Here is a 17,879-nt window from a genome sequence, read left to right as displayed (position 1 = left end):
TTTGCCTAGTGCACTCCTTCCCACCCGTGTCCTTCTCTGAACTCCTTCCTGATGCTGCTTTGCTAGCAGTTCTAGCTCAGGAACCAGCCTGAGGGATAAAGGACAAAGGTGGCGGAAAACAGACAAGCCCCCGAGGTCCAAGGATCGCCTCCTGGAAGCGCCCCTCTCTGCTCCCGATTCCCTGAATGAAACGCCACCTGGGGTGACATGGCTGGGGATAGAGGGACTCTTTCCCTCCCTGGACCTGACAGATAAGGAACAGAAGAGGGTGCCAGCTAACCCAAAGCTTTGGGGGCTAGACAACTCGAAAACTCCATCCACATTGGGTTTTCCACATCACCTCTTTCAGCCCCACTAGCTTCCAGCTGGGACTAGATAATGATGATAGCTCCTAACCAGGAGAACAGCTACCCACTCAACCGCCTCTAGGAGCTCCCATGCCTCCTACCCCCAAAAAGAGCCAAGAATTACAAAAGAACCCTTTGCCATCTCACCACATAAAGACCCAGGGAGAGAGGGGAAAATATATACCAAAAAAAGGGACTGAAAACCCAGCTTCAGAAGTGGAGACGGGGAAGGTGGGAACCACACTGAGTCTGAATCATAGGTCAGAGCTGAACGGAATCAGGGAAGAGTAAAGCAGGAAAGGAGGGGATGGAGATCGGGGAGAGCAGCTAGAGGGGGAGCCCAGGTGACACCGTGAAAGGGCAGAAGAGCAGAGAACTGGGTTCACCATGTGGGAGCGGCAGAAAGATGGGGGTCAGTGAGCAGAGGGGAGAGGTCCAGGAAGCGTCGGATGATGCTTGTGTCTGAAGGCGAATTCTTTTTAAATGATCACCCTGGTGCTGTGGGCACATATCCGCTCCACAGACACCGTGGGATTCTGGGAGGGCCAGATCCTGCTCACTCCGTGTGTGCCCCTCGCACCCTTGCTGCTCACCATTGGTGAAATGTTACAGTTAGTCGCTGATCCTCGGTTGCGGGTATCTCCCTCTCACAGTACACGCACACACACTCACACACACACACACCCCATCACAAAGCTCTCTCTCTCTGAATCCTGCCAACTTCAGGGCAGCCCACAGAAGAATGTTGCAGGATGCTGACATCTTGGCACTTCTGAGTCCCACCTCCGCCCCTCGGCCTACTCTCCCCGAGACCTCATCACTGGCCTGGCCTCATCTACCTGCTTCTGTCACCAACAGAATGGTCAAAGAGTTGAACGGACCTTAACATTGACTCCAGTACTTTGTGGCAACAGAATGGTCACAGAGGTGAATGGACCTTAATATTGACTCCGGTGCCTTCTGACTTTTTCTAGGACAGTCACCTCCTGGAAAACCCAAGCTCATTAAATGTCGTTCTCCTGGAAAGGAAACATTCACCTGCTGGTGGGAGCCCGGGGAAGATGGAGGACTTCCTACCAATTACACGCTGACTTACCACAAGGAAGGGTAAAATGTTCTCTTCTTTCCTAGCAAACCCTTCATGGGTGTCCTCACCCTCCAGGCGATAGGACCACTGACCCTGGGTTAATTGCCCTGCTTCCCTGAATGGACACCGATAACCTCCCACTACTGCGGGCAGAGACTCTAGCGTCCATGTCCACATCCTCCTCCTAATGTCCCAGCCGAGCTCCCTCATGTCCATAAACTCCACCACTAATGAGGTGACACCAATCCATCCGTGTTACCATTGCCTGTCGTAAGCTTGAGTTGTATCCCAAAGTCATGTATAAGTGTTTCCTAAGTTAGTTTTAGATGCTTATCTATCAACCTTGTGCCAGTTGTCATTTTTTTTTTTTTATAATCATTGCTTTTGCAACCTGAGTATTATTATGTAATCCTTGACAACTGTGGTACGTTAGCTGTTTGAACTTGTTTCATGTGCAAGAAAGTAACAAGCCCTACAAGGAAAGGAAGATGAAGTTTTTCCTGAGGGAATCCATGGACCCATGATCTCCCAGAGAGGGTATTGGGAGCTAAAAAATTGCAGTGCAAACTCAACAGAGTCATCTCTGGGCCAGGAGTTCATTATAGTTACAGTGAGACCCTCCTGGAAATCCAGGGATGGCTGTATATCCTTCCCAGTGAAGAAAACATTTACTGGAGGACATCTGGCCTGCCTCCCAGTGACTGCGCTTAGTGGCACACAAAGTTGACATCCCCTGTGAGACCCAAAGGGGTGTCAGACACACAGCCCTCAGGAGCTCAAAGTGGCAGCATGGTGAAGCAAGCCTGCTCACCTGTGTGACAAGTCTTGCGTGGAGCCCCCAGATCTAAATGTGAGCAGCCTGAGGAGCCTCTGGGACCTGAAGTACCTCCTTTCAGAGTCACTCTCAGTGGCTGCCTGAGTGTAATTGGAAATATACTGCAGCTTGTATCCCCTTTCAGCCTTTTTAGTGACATATAATTCAACACATTTGTGCAATAACTGCTGCCTTGGGCATGCCCGCCTCCACCCCACCCTGGTTTGTATGATGCAAGAGAAAGTCCTGAGATGACCCAGGGGTAGTTTCCTGAGGATGGTGGTGCCTTGGCCATGGAAAACTCAAGTGTATATTGGCAGGGGGCGTATAGCACAAAGTCCACAACAAGCTGTAGATAGGAAGGGTTGGTGAGAAACAGTCATTGGGGCTCTGACGTGGCTCCTCCACCCCTTCTCCAGCACTTCTTCCCTGAGTCACTCCTCGCTAACATGGACAGGGTCGAGAAGCTTGGGAAGCCCTTCTCCAGCTCTGTTTTTCATTTGTCCCTCCAAATTCAGTGATATGGACGTACTAGGCTCTTTATACCACCTCCTTGGTGGTGGTAGTTTAGTTGCTAAGTCAAGTCCGACTCTTGCAACCCCATAGACTATAACCCACCAGGCTCCTCTGTCCATGGGATTTTCCAGGCAAGAGTACTGGAGTGGGTTGCCATTTCCTTCTCCAGGGGATCTTCCCGACCCAGGGATTGATATCTCCTACATTGCAGGCAGATTCTTTACCAGTGAGCCAGCGAGGAAGCTCCATACCACTTTCTTACTGACTCCTAATACGTTACTTGTTGCAGAGAGACACTCATCCATGAATGTCCAGACTACATAACCGGGGGCCCCAACTCCTGCTACTTTAGCAAGAAGCACACCTCCATATGGAAGATGTACGTCATCACAGTAAACGCCATCAACCAGATGGGAATCAATTCCTCGGATCCACTTTATGTGGATGTGACTTACATAGGTAAGGGGAAACCTGATGGGTGAGGAATGTGTTAATTTGATATGAATCTACCATGAGTTAAACTCAGTTTGAGTCTCCCTGTCTTAGGGATGGATCCCCAAAAGGAAAGATGAAAAAATTCACAATATCCTCACCAACTGAGTGTTTTAAACTCATTTGTATTCCTGACAGTAAGACAGTAAAGATCCTTGTGCCTTCCCTTCACCCTTCTTCCCACTCCCTTGCACCCAGCAGCAATGTTCTATTTAATTTCCCTTGTCAGTGCTTCTCTCCAGCCCTTCCTCTGCAACCAGTGTCCCCTTCCCCCTTGGCAAGCTGGGGTTTCTTTTCTGAGATTTCTCTCCCTGAATCACAGTGCTTCATGGAGTAGCAACTCTTAGAAGACACTCGTCTGCTTCTCCACCCACAGGAATTTCTCCAGCTGCTTTGTCCCAAATTCAGTTCTCAATATGCAGATGTTCCTCAGCCACTGGAGCTATTCTTCTCAAAATAAGCTACTTGGGGAGTAAATAGTGCTACTTGAACAGAAGGCTGAAGTGCAAGTTCACAACCATGAGGTTTGGAGAACTCATGAGTAAAGTAAACCAAAATCTGTCTAAGAGCTGCTTCTTGCTTTGCATGATCAACACTGAGCTTCAGGGCGATGAGGCATAACTGCAGTGGTCTCTGTGGTTTGGTTGTTAAGTCTCTCAGTCATCTCCGACTCCTTGTGACCCCATGGACTGTATCACACCAGGCTTCCCTGTCCTTCACCACCTCCTGGAGCTTGCTCAAGCTCATGTCCATTGAGTCTATGATGCCATCCAACCATCTCATCCTCTGTTGCTTGCTTCTGCTCCTCTCCTCAGTCTTTCCCAGCATCGGGATCTTTTCCAATGAGTTGGCTCTCCGCATCAGGTGGCCAAAACATTGGAGCTTCAGTTTCAGCATCAGTCCTTCCAGTGAATATTCAGGATTGATTTCCTTTAGAATTGACTGGTTTGATCTCCTTGCGGTCCAAGGGACTCTCAAGAACCTCCAAAACCACAGTTCAAAAGCATCAGTTCTTAGGTGCTCAGCCTTTTTATGGTCCACCACTCACATCCACACATGACTACTACAAAAACTTTTTCCAGTGCTGTGCCCACTGCTGAGTTTTCCCAATTTGCTGGCATATTGAGTGACGTACTTTCACAGTATCATTTTTTTAGAATTTGAAATAGCTCAGCTGGAATTCCATCACCTCCACTGACTTTGTTTGTAGGGATGCTTCCTAAGGCTCCCTTGACTTCACATTCCAGGATGTCTGGCTCTAGGTGAGTGATCACACCATCGTGGTTATCTGGGTCATGATAATCTTTCACATCTCTCCTTGCTATTGTTTGGAACTCTGCATTAAGATGGGTTCAGTTCTGTTCAGTCACTCAGTAGTGTCTGATTCTTTGTGACCCCATGGACTGCAACAAGCCAGACCTCCCTGTCCATCACCAACTCCCAAACTTTACTCAAACTTATGTCCATTGAGTCCGTGATGCCATCCAACCATCTCATCCTCTGTCGTCCCCTTCTCCTCCTGCCTTCAATCTTTCCCAGCATCAGGGTCAGATGGGTATATCTTTCCTTTTCTCCTTTGCCTTTCACTTCTCTTCTCTTCTTTTCTCAACTATTTGTAAGGCCTCCTCAGACAACCATTTTGCCTTTTTACCTTTCTTTTTCTTGGGGATGGTTTTGATCACTGCCTCCTGTACAGTGTTACAAATCTCTTTCCATAGTTCTTCAGGCTCTTGGTCTATCAGAGATAATCTCTTGAATCTATTTCTCACTTCCACTGTTTAATTGTAAAGGATTTTATTTAGGACATACCTGAATGGCCTAGTGGTTTTCCCTACTTTCTTCAGTTTGAGTCTGAATTTTGCAATAAGGAGTTCATGATCTGAGCTCCTGATCTTGTTTTTGCTGACTGTATAGAGCTTATCCATCTTCAGCTGCAAAGAATATAATCAATCTGATTTTGGTATTGACCATCTGATGATGTCCATGTGTACCGTCTTCTCCTGTGTTGTTGGAAGAGGGTGTTTGCTTTGACGAGTGTGTTCTCTTGACAAAACTCTGTTAGCCTTTGCCCGGCTTCATTTTGTACTCCAAGGCCAAACTTGTCCATTATTCCAGGTATTTCTTGACTTCCTACTTTTTTTTTTAATTATATTTAAGTTTTATTTATTTCTTTTTTTCTCTTTTTTTTTCAAAAACAATTTTAGGAATCTTTACTTAAAAATAACCTTATCTTAAAATGGAGTAACTTTGGTTTTATGAGCAACAAGCAAAGTACAGAAGCAAAAATGCATTACAGGAGCATTAAGTTCTATATTAGGTCACAGCGTCTAATCTGAAATCACACCCATAATATCATTTTTCAGGATATCTGGGAAATAGTTATTTCCCAGGATGTCTGAACCATAGCTACTCTATTTTGACTTTTAATTGTAAAAAAAAAAAAAAAATTTTTTTTAATAGCCAAAGCAGATTTCACCATTAATGACGTCAGTGTTTTTCTAGGTATGAGAAGATGCAAGAATTGGAACTCATAAAACCTTTTTCTGAAAAGATCTAACTATCTGAAGGCCTGTTCTGCCAGTTTTTTGTTTTTTTTTTCAGAGCACAGAGTGCCTCATTCCTGATTTTCACCCTGAACTTCTTTCAGGGGGTGTTGAAGATCAGCAGCTTGCAATGGTCATGATGTAATCTTTGTAGAGGCAGTTGGCAAGTGCCAACTTCCAGTCAGCAGGGTCCCTTCATAGCCACGTATCTGACCATGTGACACCATTTCATGGCCATTGTGTCCCGCGGTGCTGGGAAGGCTCATTTCCAGGTCTAGGGAAGTGATGGGCCACTCAGTGTGCTAAAATTGGACCAGGCCTTGAAAATAGCGAAAGTCTCTGGACCACTGTCTTACTAGCCTCCTGGTCCAGGAAAATATTTCCTCTTGTTGCTTTTTCCCATACCCAGAGTCACATTATTACAATTATTGATCTCATATGGAACTGTCAGTTCAGCATTATATCACAGACTCAGTGAAACAAGTGACATAGAAAATAATATAGCCATAGCTAGCAGTTATTAGTAAAATAAGAATTATAAGTCAAGAACTTTCATTAGATAAAGCCTGGTATACCCCAAGTCACCTGACTTCATTCGTTAACTGATTATAGTCTGGTGTTAATCTCCTGGTTGTACATTATGGAGCATCCAACCTTTATCTGAAGATTGGTTACTGAGATAAGCCTTAGAAACTAACCTAGAGTGTCCTTTTTAATAACTTAATTAAATCTTTTAGCAGTATCACGTAACAAGGAACTGTCTCAGCAGTGAGTCTTAGTAAACACTAGACATTAACAAAACTAAAAACTTAATTTAACAATTTACAAAATTTAATATTCCGTGATTTTTCATTATAGAGGCCCTGTAGCCAGGGAGGCTTTAACCCATCAAATAAAAAATGAGGTTTGTCAGGGAGCTGGGAAAAGCCAAGCAGCCATCTTGGATTTCCCATAGCCCTGACTCTGATTTCCAGCTGTTGTTTTTAATTTTCCAATTTAGAAGCAGACTGTTGCCATGGTTTAAGGACGTTAGGATGGCACAAGTCTAACAGTTTTTGTATAAGCAGAATGAGCTTTTACATGTCTACAAACCCGACAAATGGATTAATTTCTAAAACCAGCATAGGGTCAGGCCTATGATAGAAAAGCATTTGATTTATATGCAGAGGCTAAGATTGACTTCCTACTTTTGCATTCCAGTCTCCTATGATGAAAAGGACATCTTTCGGGGATGTTAGTTCTGGAAGGTCTTGTAGGTCTTCATAGAGCCATTCAACTTCAGCTTCTTCAGCATTAGTATTTGGAGCATAGACTTGGATTGCTATGATATTGAAGTTTGCCTTGGAAACGAACAGAGATCATTCTGTCATTTTTGAGATTGCACCCAAGTACTGCATTTTAGACTCTTTTGTTGATCATGAGGGTTGCTCCATTTCTTCTCAGAGATCCTTACCCACAGTAGTAGATATAATGGTCATCTGAATTAAATTCACCCCTTCCAATCCATTTTAAGTTCACTCATTCTTAAAATGCTGATGTTCACGCTTGCCATCTTCTGTTTGACCAGTTCCAATTTACTTTAATTCATGGACCTAACATTCCAGGTTCCTATGCAACATTGCTCTTCACAGCATCGAACTTTACTTTCATTACCAGACACATCCACAGCTAGTCATTGTTTCCACTTTGGCTCAGCCTCTTCATTCCTTCTGGAGCTGTTTCTCTGCTCTTCGCCAGTAACATATTGGGCTCCTACCAACCTGGGGAGTTCGTCTTTCAGTGTCATGTCTTTTTGCCTTTTCACACTGTTCATGGGAAGAGTAAGGGTTGATTTCCCTTAGGATTGACTGATTTGATCTCTGTACTATCCAAGGGAATCTCCAGACTCTTCTTCAGAACCACAGTTCAAAAGCATCAATTCTTCAATACTCAGCCTTCTTTTCACATCCACACATGACTACTAGAAAAACCATAGCTTTGACTGTAAGGACCTTTGTTAGAAAAGTAATGCCTCTAATTTTTAATATGCTGTCTAATTTGGCATAGCTTGTCTTCCAAGGAGCAAGCGTCTTTTAATATCATGGCTGAAGTCACCATCTGCAGTGATTTTGGAGCCCAAGAAAATAAAATCTCTCACTGTTTCCATTGTTTACCATCTATTTGCCATGAAGTGATGGGACCAGATACCTTGATCTTAATTTTTTGAATGTTGAGTTTTAAGCCAGCTTTTTCACTCTCCTCTTTCACCCTCATCAAGAGGCTCTTTAGTTCCTCTTCACTTTCTGCCATTAGGATAATGTCATCTACGTATTTGAGGTTATTGATATTTCTCCCAGCAATCTTGATTCCAGCTTAAGCTTGATCCAGCCCAGCATTTCACATAATGTGTTCATTTGAAGAGACCCTGATGCTGCGAAAGATTGACGGCAGGAGGAGAAGGGGACAACAGAAGATGAGATAGTTGGATGTCATCACTGACTCAATGGACATGAGTTGGGGTAAACTCCGGGAGTTGGTGACGGACAGGGAGACCTGGCATGCTGCAGTTCATGGAGTCGCAAAGAGTCAAACATGACTGAGTGACTGAACTGAACTGAACTCTACATTTAAGTTAAATAAGCAGGGTGACAATATACAGCCTTGACGTACTCCTTTCCTAATTTGGAACCAGTCTCTTGTTCCATGTCCAGTTCTAACTTTTGCTTCTTGACCTGCATACAGGTTTCTCAGCAGGCAGATAAAGTTTTCTGGTATTCCCATCTCTTTAAGAATTTTCCACAGTTGGTTGTGATTCACATGGTCAAAGGCTTTAGCAGTGAAGCAGAAGTAGATCTTTTCAAAATTATTAAAGAAGTGTTCTTAGAATTCTTATTAACCCTGCAGCTTACAGTATTGGTGAGGGGCCACAGAAGTTCATTGACAACTTATGTTGTCACAGTAAAGTCTATAAGCTTGAACCTCATCAAGTGATAACCTGCAGTACAGAATATTGGTACATATCTCAGAAATATTTAAGTCAGCTGAAAATACTTGAAAGCAATGATTCTCAACTGGGTGCTCTTTTGCCTCCCACAGGATTTTTGGCAACAGCAGAAAATATTTTTGATTGTTGCAACACAGAGAGGGAAGACATCTAATGGGGGAGAACCCAGGGATGATGCTAACATCCTACAGTGTTCAGAATGCCCCCCACCACAAAGAATTTTCTTGTCCAAAATACACATAATGCTGAGGTTGAGAAAGTGTGCTTTCAAGGATTCATCTTGAATATTATACTTGCACTTTTTTACAAAGATGTTTTGATCAGAGGCATTTCTCAGTCTGTGTTCAACTTAAAACTTATAATAACTGATGTTTATTTAGTAAATCCACATAAAACGATCTTTCTTAGGTATTTACTTAATAACCTACAAGCATTAGGATTAGTGGAAAATTCTCTCAAGTTCATTTTTTAGACAGGTTATAATGCCAAGTCCACTAGAGTTACACTCACTCTTCTCTCACTTGGAATTGAGATTGATTTGTAGAGGTAAGAAATGAATGGAGAAAATGTGACTGGCCAGCAAGACTGAAATTAGGGTAAGGCAAACCAGAACCCTAGGCCCGTCACTCTTTTAAATTAATCTTAGTCAATTATAGTTGATTTAGAGTGTTGTGTTCATTTCTGCTGTACAGCAAAATGATTCAGTTTTATATATACACTGTTTTCTAATATTATTTTCCATTATAGTTTATCACGGGATATTGAATATATTTCCGTGTGCTATACGCTAGGACCTTGCTGCTTATCCATTCAATATGAATTTGCATCTGCTAACCCCAAACTCCCAATCCATCCATCCTTCATTCTTCTCTCACCTTGCCAGCCACAAGTCTGTTCTCTCTGTCTATGATTCTGTTTCGTAGATAAGTGTCATATTTTATTTTGTGTCATATTTTAGATTCCACATACAAGTGATATCAAATGGTGTTTGTCTTTTTCTTTCTAACTTACTTCAGTTAGTATGATAATCTTTAGGTCCATTCATGTTGCTACAAATGGCATTATTTCATTCTTTTTAATGGGTGAGTACTATTCCATTGTATATGTGTGTGGGGGTGTGTGTGTATGCTGTGCTTCGTCACTCAGTCATGTCCAACTCTTTGTGACCCCATGGACTGTACCCAGCAGCTCCTCTGTCCATGGGATTCTCCAGGCAAGAATGCTGGAGTCTGTTGCCATTTCCTTCTCTCTCTCTCTCTCTCTCTCTCTCTCTATATATATATATATATATATATATTTATATAAATTTATACATATTTATTATGTGTTTATATTTTATATAAATTTATATATTTATATTATTACATCTTTATATTATATATATAATACATATGTATATAATCACATCTTCTTTATCCATTTATCTGTCAATGGACATTTAGGTTGTTTTTATGTCTTGGCTATTGTGAACATAGAAGTGTATGTATCTATTTGAATTATAGTTTTATCTGGATATATGCAGAGAGTGGAATTGCTGAATCATATGATAATTCTATTTTTAGATTTTTTAGGCACCTCCATGCTGTTTTCCATAGTGATTTGCACCAATTTACGTTCCCACCAACAGTGTAGGAGGGTTCCCTTTTTTCCACACTCTCTCCAGCATTTGTTATTTATAGATTTTTTAAATTATGGCCATTCTGACTGGTGTGAGGTGATACTTCATTGTAATTTGATTTGCATTTCTCTAATAGTTAGTGATGTTGAGCATCTTTTCATGTACCTCATGTATGTCTTCTTCGGAGAAATGTCTATTTAGGTCTTTTGCCCATTTTTCACGGAGAAGGCACTGGCAAGCCACTCCAGTACTCTTGCCTAGAAAATCCCATGGATGGAGGAGCCTGGTAGGCTGCAGTCCATTGTGTCGCTAAGGGTCGGACACGACTGAGCGAGTTCACTTCCACTTTTCAATTTCACACATTGGAGAAGGAAACAGCAACCCACTCCAGCATTGTTGCCCGGAGAATCCCAGGGACGGGGGAGCCTGGTGGGCTTCCGTCTATGGGGTTGCACATAGTCGGACATGACTGAAGTGACTTAGCAGCAGCAGCAGCAGCCCATTTTTCAACTGGATTTTTTGTTTTTGTTTTTTCTTATTTTATAGAAGTTAAGCCCTTGTTGGTTACATCATTTGCAAACATTTTCTCCCATTCTGTAGGTTGTTTTTTCATTTTGTTTATGGTTCCCTTTGCCGTGCAAAAGCTTGTAAGTTTGATTAGGTCCCATTTGTTTAGTTTTGCTTTTATTTTTATTTTTTTGGTACACACTAGTGGTAAAGAACCTGCCTGCCAATGCAGGTTAGATGTAAGAGACTCGGGTTCAATCCCTGGGTCAGGAAGATCCCCTGAAGGAGGGTATGGCAACCCACACCAGTATTCATACCAGGAGAATTCAATGGACAGAGAAGCCTGGAGGGCTGCAGTCCACAGGGTCTCTCAGAGTCGGACACAACTAAAGCAACTTAGCATGCATTCATGCAGACTGACCTAAGAAAGCATTGATATGATTTACATCAGAGAATGTTTTGCCTATGTTCTCTTCTAAGAGTTTGATGGTGTCTGTCTTATATTTAAGTCTTTAAGCCATTTTGAGTTTATTTTTGTGTACAGTGCAAAGAAGTGTTCTGACTTCATTGATTTATATGCAGCTGTCCACCTTTTCCAGCACCACTTGCTGCAGAATTGTTTTTTCTCCATTGCTCATTCTTGCCTCCCTGTCAAGCATTAATTGATCATGGGCATATGGATTTATTTCTGGGCTCTCTCTTCTGTTTCATTGAGGCATATGTCTGTTTTGTGCCCAGACAATGCTGGTTTGATTACTGTAGCTCTGTAGTATTGTCTGAAGTCTGGGAGGGTCATGCTTCCACCTTTTTTCCTTTTCCTCAGAATTGCTTTGGCAATTCTGGGACTTTTATAGTTCTATATAAATTTTAGAATTATTTGTTCTACTTATGTGAAGAGTCTCATGGGTAATTTGATAGGGATTACATTAAATCTGTAGATTGCTTTGGGTAGTATGGCCTAGGCACTGCACTTTTAAGGAGGAACTCACAGACCTGTACTTGAAGAAACCAGAGAGTAAGTGCCTCCTTAGTTTTTTATTTTATTGTGGTGAAATACCTATAACATAGAGCTCAGTATTTTAACCATTTTAAAGAGTGCCATTCAGTGGTATTAGTTCATTCACAATGTTATGTATGCAACAATCACCACAGTCTAGTTCCAGAATTCTTTCATCACTCAAAATAAAAGCTTCCTACCCATTCAGCAGTTTCTCTGGATTCCCCTCCATGGCCCCAGCCCCAGATCAACTACTAATCTGCATTATGTCTCTATAGATTTGCCTATTCTGAATATTTCATATACTTGGAATCATATACTATTTGGCCCTTTGTGTCCGGCGTCTTTCACTAAGCATTATGTTCTCAAGGTTCATCCCTGCTGTAGCTGTATCAAGACTTTCTTCCTTTTGTTCCATTATAAGGATATTGTTTATCCATTCATCAGTTGATGTACATTTGCTTGTTTCACCTATTGGCTCTTGTGAATAGTGCTGCTATGAACATTCATAAATGAGTTCTTATTCTAACACCTGCTATCAGTTTTTCTGGGTATATATTTAGGAGTGACATTGCCGGGTGACATGATAATTTCATGTTTAACTTTTTGAGCACCTGTTGGACTTTTCCACAGTGGCTACGCCATGTTACATTCCCACCAGCAATGTATGAAGGTTCCAAAGTCTCCAACATTCTTGCCAAAACTTGTTAATTTTCATTTTTTCAATCTTAGCCATTCTAGTGGGTATGAAGTGATATGCCATTGTGGTTTTGATTTGCATTTCCTGAATGACTAATGACTTTGAGGACCATCAGGTGCTTCTTGGCTGTTTTTTCCACCTTAAATGTTGTACCCTATGTGACTCAGCCTAATCCCAACTCTACTGATCAGCGCCTGACATCAAATACAAAGTGGTTCATAAACATGGAGGGAAAAGGTAGAGAGATCTGCCTCTAAGTCTTATAGTGCTGGATTCAAATATCCCTATTTGACTAAAGATGGAGTTTCTTTCATATCTGCAGTTGAACCAGAGCCTCCTGCAAACCTGACTTTGGAATTAAAACATCCAGAAGATAGAAAACCATATCTATGGATAAAATGGTTTCCACCCACCCTGACTGATGTAAAATCTGGTTGGTTCATGATCCAGTACGAAATTCGATTAAAACCTGAGACAGCAACTGATTGGGAGGTGAGTCAGTTGGAAATTTTTGGAAGGAACTGTGTCCTTTGGCAAAGATGAAGACCCCAACTGAGAACTGGTCATGCCTCCTAATTATTTGGCCGCCATGTTTTCTTCCTGATACTGATGTGACCATCACACATGTGGAAAGGCGCTTTCCCTACATCCATCCATCTCCCTGCATCTCCTGGAATAGATGGGGACTCCTCATCATAGCTCTCCTAGGACTCAGTTCAGTTCAGTTCAGTTCAGTCGCTCAGTCGTGTCCAACTCTCCGCGACCCCATGAATCACAGCACGCCAGGCCTCCCTGTCCATCACCAACCCCCGGAGTACACTCAAATTCATGTCCACAGAGTCGGTGATGCCATCCAGCCATCTCATTCTCCGTCGTCCCCTTCTCCTCCCGCCCCCAACCTTTCCCAGCATCACAGTCTTCTCCAGTGAGTCAACTCGTCGCATGAGGTGGCCAAAGTATTGCAGTTTCAGCTTTAGCATCAGTCCCTCCAATGAACATCCAGGGTTGATCTCCTTTAGAATGGACTGGTTGGATCTCCTTGCAGTATAAGGGACTCTCAAGAGTCTTCTCCAACACCACAGTTCAAAAGCATCGATTCTTCGGCGATCAGCCTTCTTCACAGTCCAACTCTCACATCCATAGATCCTTACAATTGAACAGCCTTTTCTGCCAGGTGTCCAACCCACCTCTCTCAGGATATCTTAGATCAAAACATCTATGAGAGTTCTTAAGTGGCACTAAGTTGGAGGAAAAAAATCTCAATGTAATCAGTCCATGGTTAGTGGCATTTTTATTTACTTTTAAATTCTTCATTGTAAAGAAATAGTACAATAAATTATAGACATTATAATAATCTATTCTTAAATATTTTAATTGTTGTTGTTATTTAGTCACTATGTCTGACTCTTTTGCAACCCCATGGACTGTGACCTACCAGGCTCCTCTGTCCATGGTATTTTCCAGGCAAGAATACTGGAATGTGTTGCCATTTCTTTCTCCAGGAGATCTTCCCAACCTAGGGATTGAACTCACATCTCCTGCATTGGCAGGCAGATTCTTTACCACTAAGCCACCAGTGAAACCCTAAAGACTTTATTATATGTCTCTTTTAAAGAAGGAATATTTCCAAACATAGCCAAAATAATGTGATCACATGTAGAAGATTAATTGAAATTCCTTAATATCATCTTTTTTAATTCTTTAATATCATTTAATGGCTAATCCATATTTTAATTTCCCCAACCGCTTCAAAAATATTTCAGTAGCTAGTTTGTCTTAACCAGAGTCCACTTCAAGATCACATATTGGCTGACTCATGTACCCCTTCAATCTCAACGTGCTAAGGAGACCAAGCCACTTGTCTCAAAGAATGTCCCACCTTCTGCATCTGTCTGATTAGTTCTTTATAAGGTCAAGGTCATTTAGCCAGTTTCTCTGTCCCCACATTTCTTGTAACCAGACATTGAAAGACTTGATTAGATTCCAGTTGAACAATTTTTGGCAAGGAAATTTCAGAGGTGATGTTATGTGTTTCACATTGCATCATATCAGGAGACAAACCCGTTCTGGTCAACCTACCATAAATTTTGCTGAAACTGGGTGCTAGACTGGGGAGATCACATCCTGATCCCTTGATTGTAAAGTCATGTTTGATTTATGCACAACTGCTTCAGTGTCCATAAATGCCCAGTTCTCTTTTACCTAGGGGCTTCACACCCATGAATAATCCTTGAGTCAGTTATTTTATTTGCCTGGAAAATCCCATGGACGGAGGAGCCTGGTAGGCTGCAGTCCATGGGATCACTAGGAGTCGGACACAACTGAGCGACTTCACTTTCACTTTCATGCATTGGAGAAGGAAATGGCAACCCACTCCAGTGTTCTTGCCTGGAGAATCCCAGGGACCGGGGAGCCTGCTGGGCTGCCGTCTCTGGGGTCACACAGAGTTGGACACGACTGAAGCGACTTAGCAGCAGCAGCAGTAGCAGCAATTATTTTATTAGGTTTAGAAAATAACGAATTTCCAATTTTGTTAAATAGTCACCTTCTATAATGTAGAATTCAGAAGGTAAGGTGTAGGGAGCAGTATATTTGTCTTTCTGAAACAGTGTTACAAATGGAGAGGTAGAAAACCTGTTGTCTTTTGTGTGAGCAGTGTTTAACAGAAGGAAGGGATGGGCTGAGAGGGTGAAATGGTGTGAACGGGGTATATAGTGTGATCATCTGGCCTACTTCTCTGCTAGTGTATCACCTAAAGGAAAAGTTTCTTCATAACACAAGTCAGAGTGACTTCTGTTTTCCTTGGCCCTCCCTAGACTCATTTTGCTGCGAAGCAGACTCAGCTTAAGATTTTCAGCTTATATCCAGGACAGAAATACATTGTGCAGGTTCGCTGCAAGCCAGACCATGGATACTGGAGTGAGTGGAGCCCAGAGAGCTCCATCCAGATACCTAATGGTAAGTGTCTTGAAATTCCTCAAGGAAGAGGGGATTCTGCCTGCAATCTGCCATAGTTCTATTGCTAAATATTTTTAAATGAAATGGGTTTAGTAAACTTGTATGTTGTAACTACTAACAGAGAAACTATTTGAGTCTTAAGCAGAAGAATGAGTAGAGGTGGATTTATCATCTCTTCACCCAATACAGAGACATCTGGAAGTATAGCATCTATCCCTGGGCCACTGTCAGTGAGGATCAGTTTCTATTAATAGGATAGGATACATCTGCAGACATGAGCTTAGAGTGTCTCCAAGGGCTTGACGGTCAATTATTCTGCCCTCCACATCTGCCCAATCCCTATCATTCAAGGTCATCACCTAGAATTTGCAAGGTGCTATCCCACCTGAAAGGCGTGTACTGATTTTTAGTCCTTGATGACAATTACATGGTCTCATTCAAGGAACAGTATGTAGAAGGCACCCAGTTCTTCAAGTGCCATTAAACGTAGTGGCTGGTATTCTACAAGGGAATGGTTCATCTTCTAAAGTACTTTACAAAGTCTTTGCCGTGTTTGGTCCTCCCAACCATCTCAGGTATTCAGAGAAATAGAATTGCCCGGAGCAACTGAAAGAGGAAACTGAAGCTCAGTGGAGTTAGAAGTCTTGCCCAGAACCACATGGCAAAGCCTAGCTCTTGTGACTACTGACTTGACCAAAATATCAGGGCTTGCACTGGCATAGTCGACATAGCACTGAACTACAGGCCGTAAGACTGTGCATCCAGTCCTAGCTCTTACTAAATAAAAGCACAGGGTCTAGAAGCGGAAGGCCTGGGTTCAAATCCCAGATGGCAACTTTATGTCTACCTGCCTCTGAATACACCACTCCTTGAGGCTCAGTTCCTCGTCTTTACATACAGCAATGTGTATAAAGCAATGTATGTAAAGAGCTTAACATCATATGGCTTTTACTCGGAACTGAATAAACGTTAGCTTGTTGTTATTATTACTGTAACTGACCATGTCCTCATGGATTTCCTCTGTGTCACCTAAAATAATATTTTAAAGCACTTTGAAATTTTTAGAGTACTGTAAAATATATGCTGCATATTAAAATTTAATAATATTGGGGGAAAAAAGTAAATCCATCATTAATGCTACTCTGTTTGGATTGCTGTTCAAATCAAAAAAGGTATAGAGGGGCAGGGGACTTATGTTCAAAACGCTCATTTCTTCGTTTTAAACAGTGCTGTATGTGATCAAAGCTCTCTGGCTGTTTGTTTTTAGACTTCCCAGTGAAGGATACAACCGTGTGGATCTTTGTGGCCGTCCTTTCTGCTGTCATCTGTTTGATTATGGTCTGGGCAGTGGCTTTTAAGGGCTATAGGTACTTCACTCTACCCTCCTGTCAGTCATCGTTGTCAGGGATAATGGCCAAAAGAGACAATACAGAAATGATGGAAACCTACAGATAATTCAAGCACCTCATTTTAGCCATTAGCAGAAGTGTATCCCCCATGAGAAAGCTTCTATCAGTGCTAGCAAAAAGTAGAATAGACTCATTTGAAGCTGATGTTCTTTCCATCAAATAGAGGCTGACAGTTGCAGAACAGTAGAACTCTGGCAAGAGCAGCAAGTCATTTCAGAATCAGTCAGAGTTAACGAGCCAGAGTTCATTTCAGTGTTGGCCTTGATGGCTCAGATGGTAAAGAATCTGCCTGCCATGCAGGAGACCCAGGTTCAGTCCCACGGTTGGGAAGATCCCCCGGAGAAGGGAGTGGCTACCCACTCCAGTATTCTTACCTGGAGAATTCCATGAATACAAGAGCCTGGCGGGCTACAGTCCATGGGGCTGCAAAGAGTCAGGCACTACTCTTTGTCAAACACTTAACACGCTGTAGTTATTTACTGTTGTCACTACTGATTTAGTAGTTTCATGTAGCCTCAGAACTCCTAACTTCTACCTACCATAGTCCATGTAGCAGCCATTTAGAGATAAGGCTAATCTTTCAAAAATTACAAAGTGAAAATATGTACCATTTATCTTATCTCACAAATCATTTTATAGCATGGTGACCTGCATCCTGCCACCAGTTCCAGGCCCCAAAATAAAAGGATTTGATATTCATCTGCTGGAGGTAAGTGCCAGGGTGGAGACTGTATTGTGACTTGCCACTGTGTGATTGTCATCTTTACACATGCGAACACCATCCCCATCAGTGCAGCCTGGCTAGCTTGGCCATCCATGGCTGGTTGTCCCTCCCTTTCAGCAGGGGTGTTCACAGAAAGATGTGAGAGGCATGAGGGTAATTGCTGTCAGTAAGTGTCAGAGAGAGG

General features: G+C 42.4%; 1 protein-coding gene across 1 annotated transcript in view; it reads left to right on the top strand.

The window, feature by feature from the left end:
• Positions 1–17,879, top strand: part of PRLR (prolactin receptor) — a 204,533-nt gene that overhangs the window by 175,857 nt on the left and 10,797 nt on the right. Inside the window, exons 4-9 of the mRNA XM_088827647.1 lie at positions 1,322–1,454; positions 3,054–3,223; positions 12,927–13,096; positions 15,421–15,562; positions 16,830–16,929; positions 17,611–17,680. Of these exons, the coding sequence (XP_088683773.1) occupies positions 1,322–1,454; positions 3,054–3,223; positions 12,927–13,096; positions 15,421–15,562; positions 16,830–16,929; positions 17,611–17,680 (785 nt within the window). The remainder of the gene's footprint in view (positions 1–1,321; positions 1,455–3,053; positions 3,224–12,926; positions 13,097–15,420; positions 15,563–16,829; positions 16,930–17,610; positions 17,681–17,879) is intronic.

This window comes from Moschus berezovskii, chromosome 18 (genome assembly GCF_049115385.1).
Source record: "Moschus berezovskii isolate FMDL1 chromosome 18, NW_MosBer_1.0, whole genome shotgun sequence".
Taxonomy (NCBI): domain Eukaryota; kingdom Metazoa; phylum Chordata; class Mammalia; order Artiodactyla; family Moschidae; genus Moschus; species Moschus berezovskii.
This window is presented reverse-complemented; position numbering and strand designations above follow the sequence as displayed.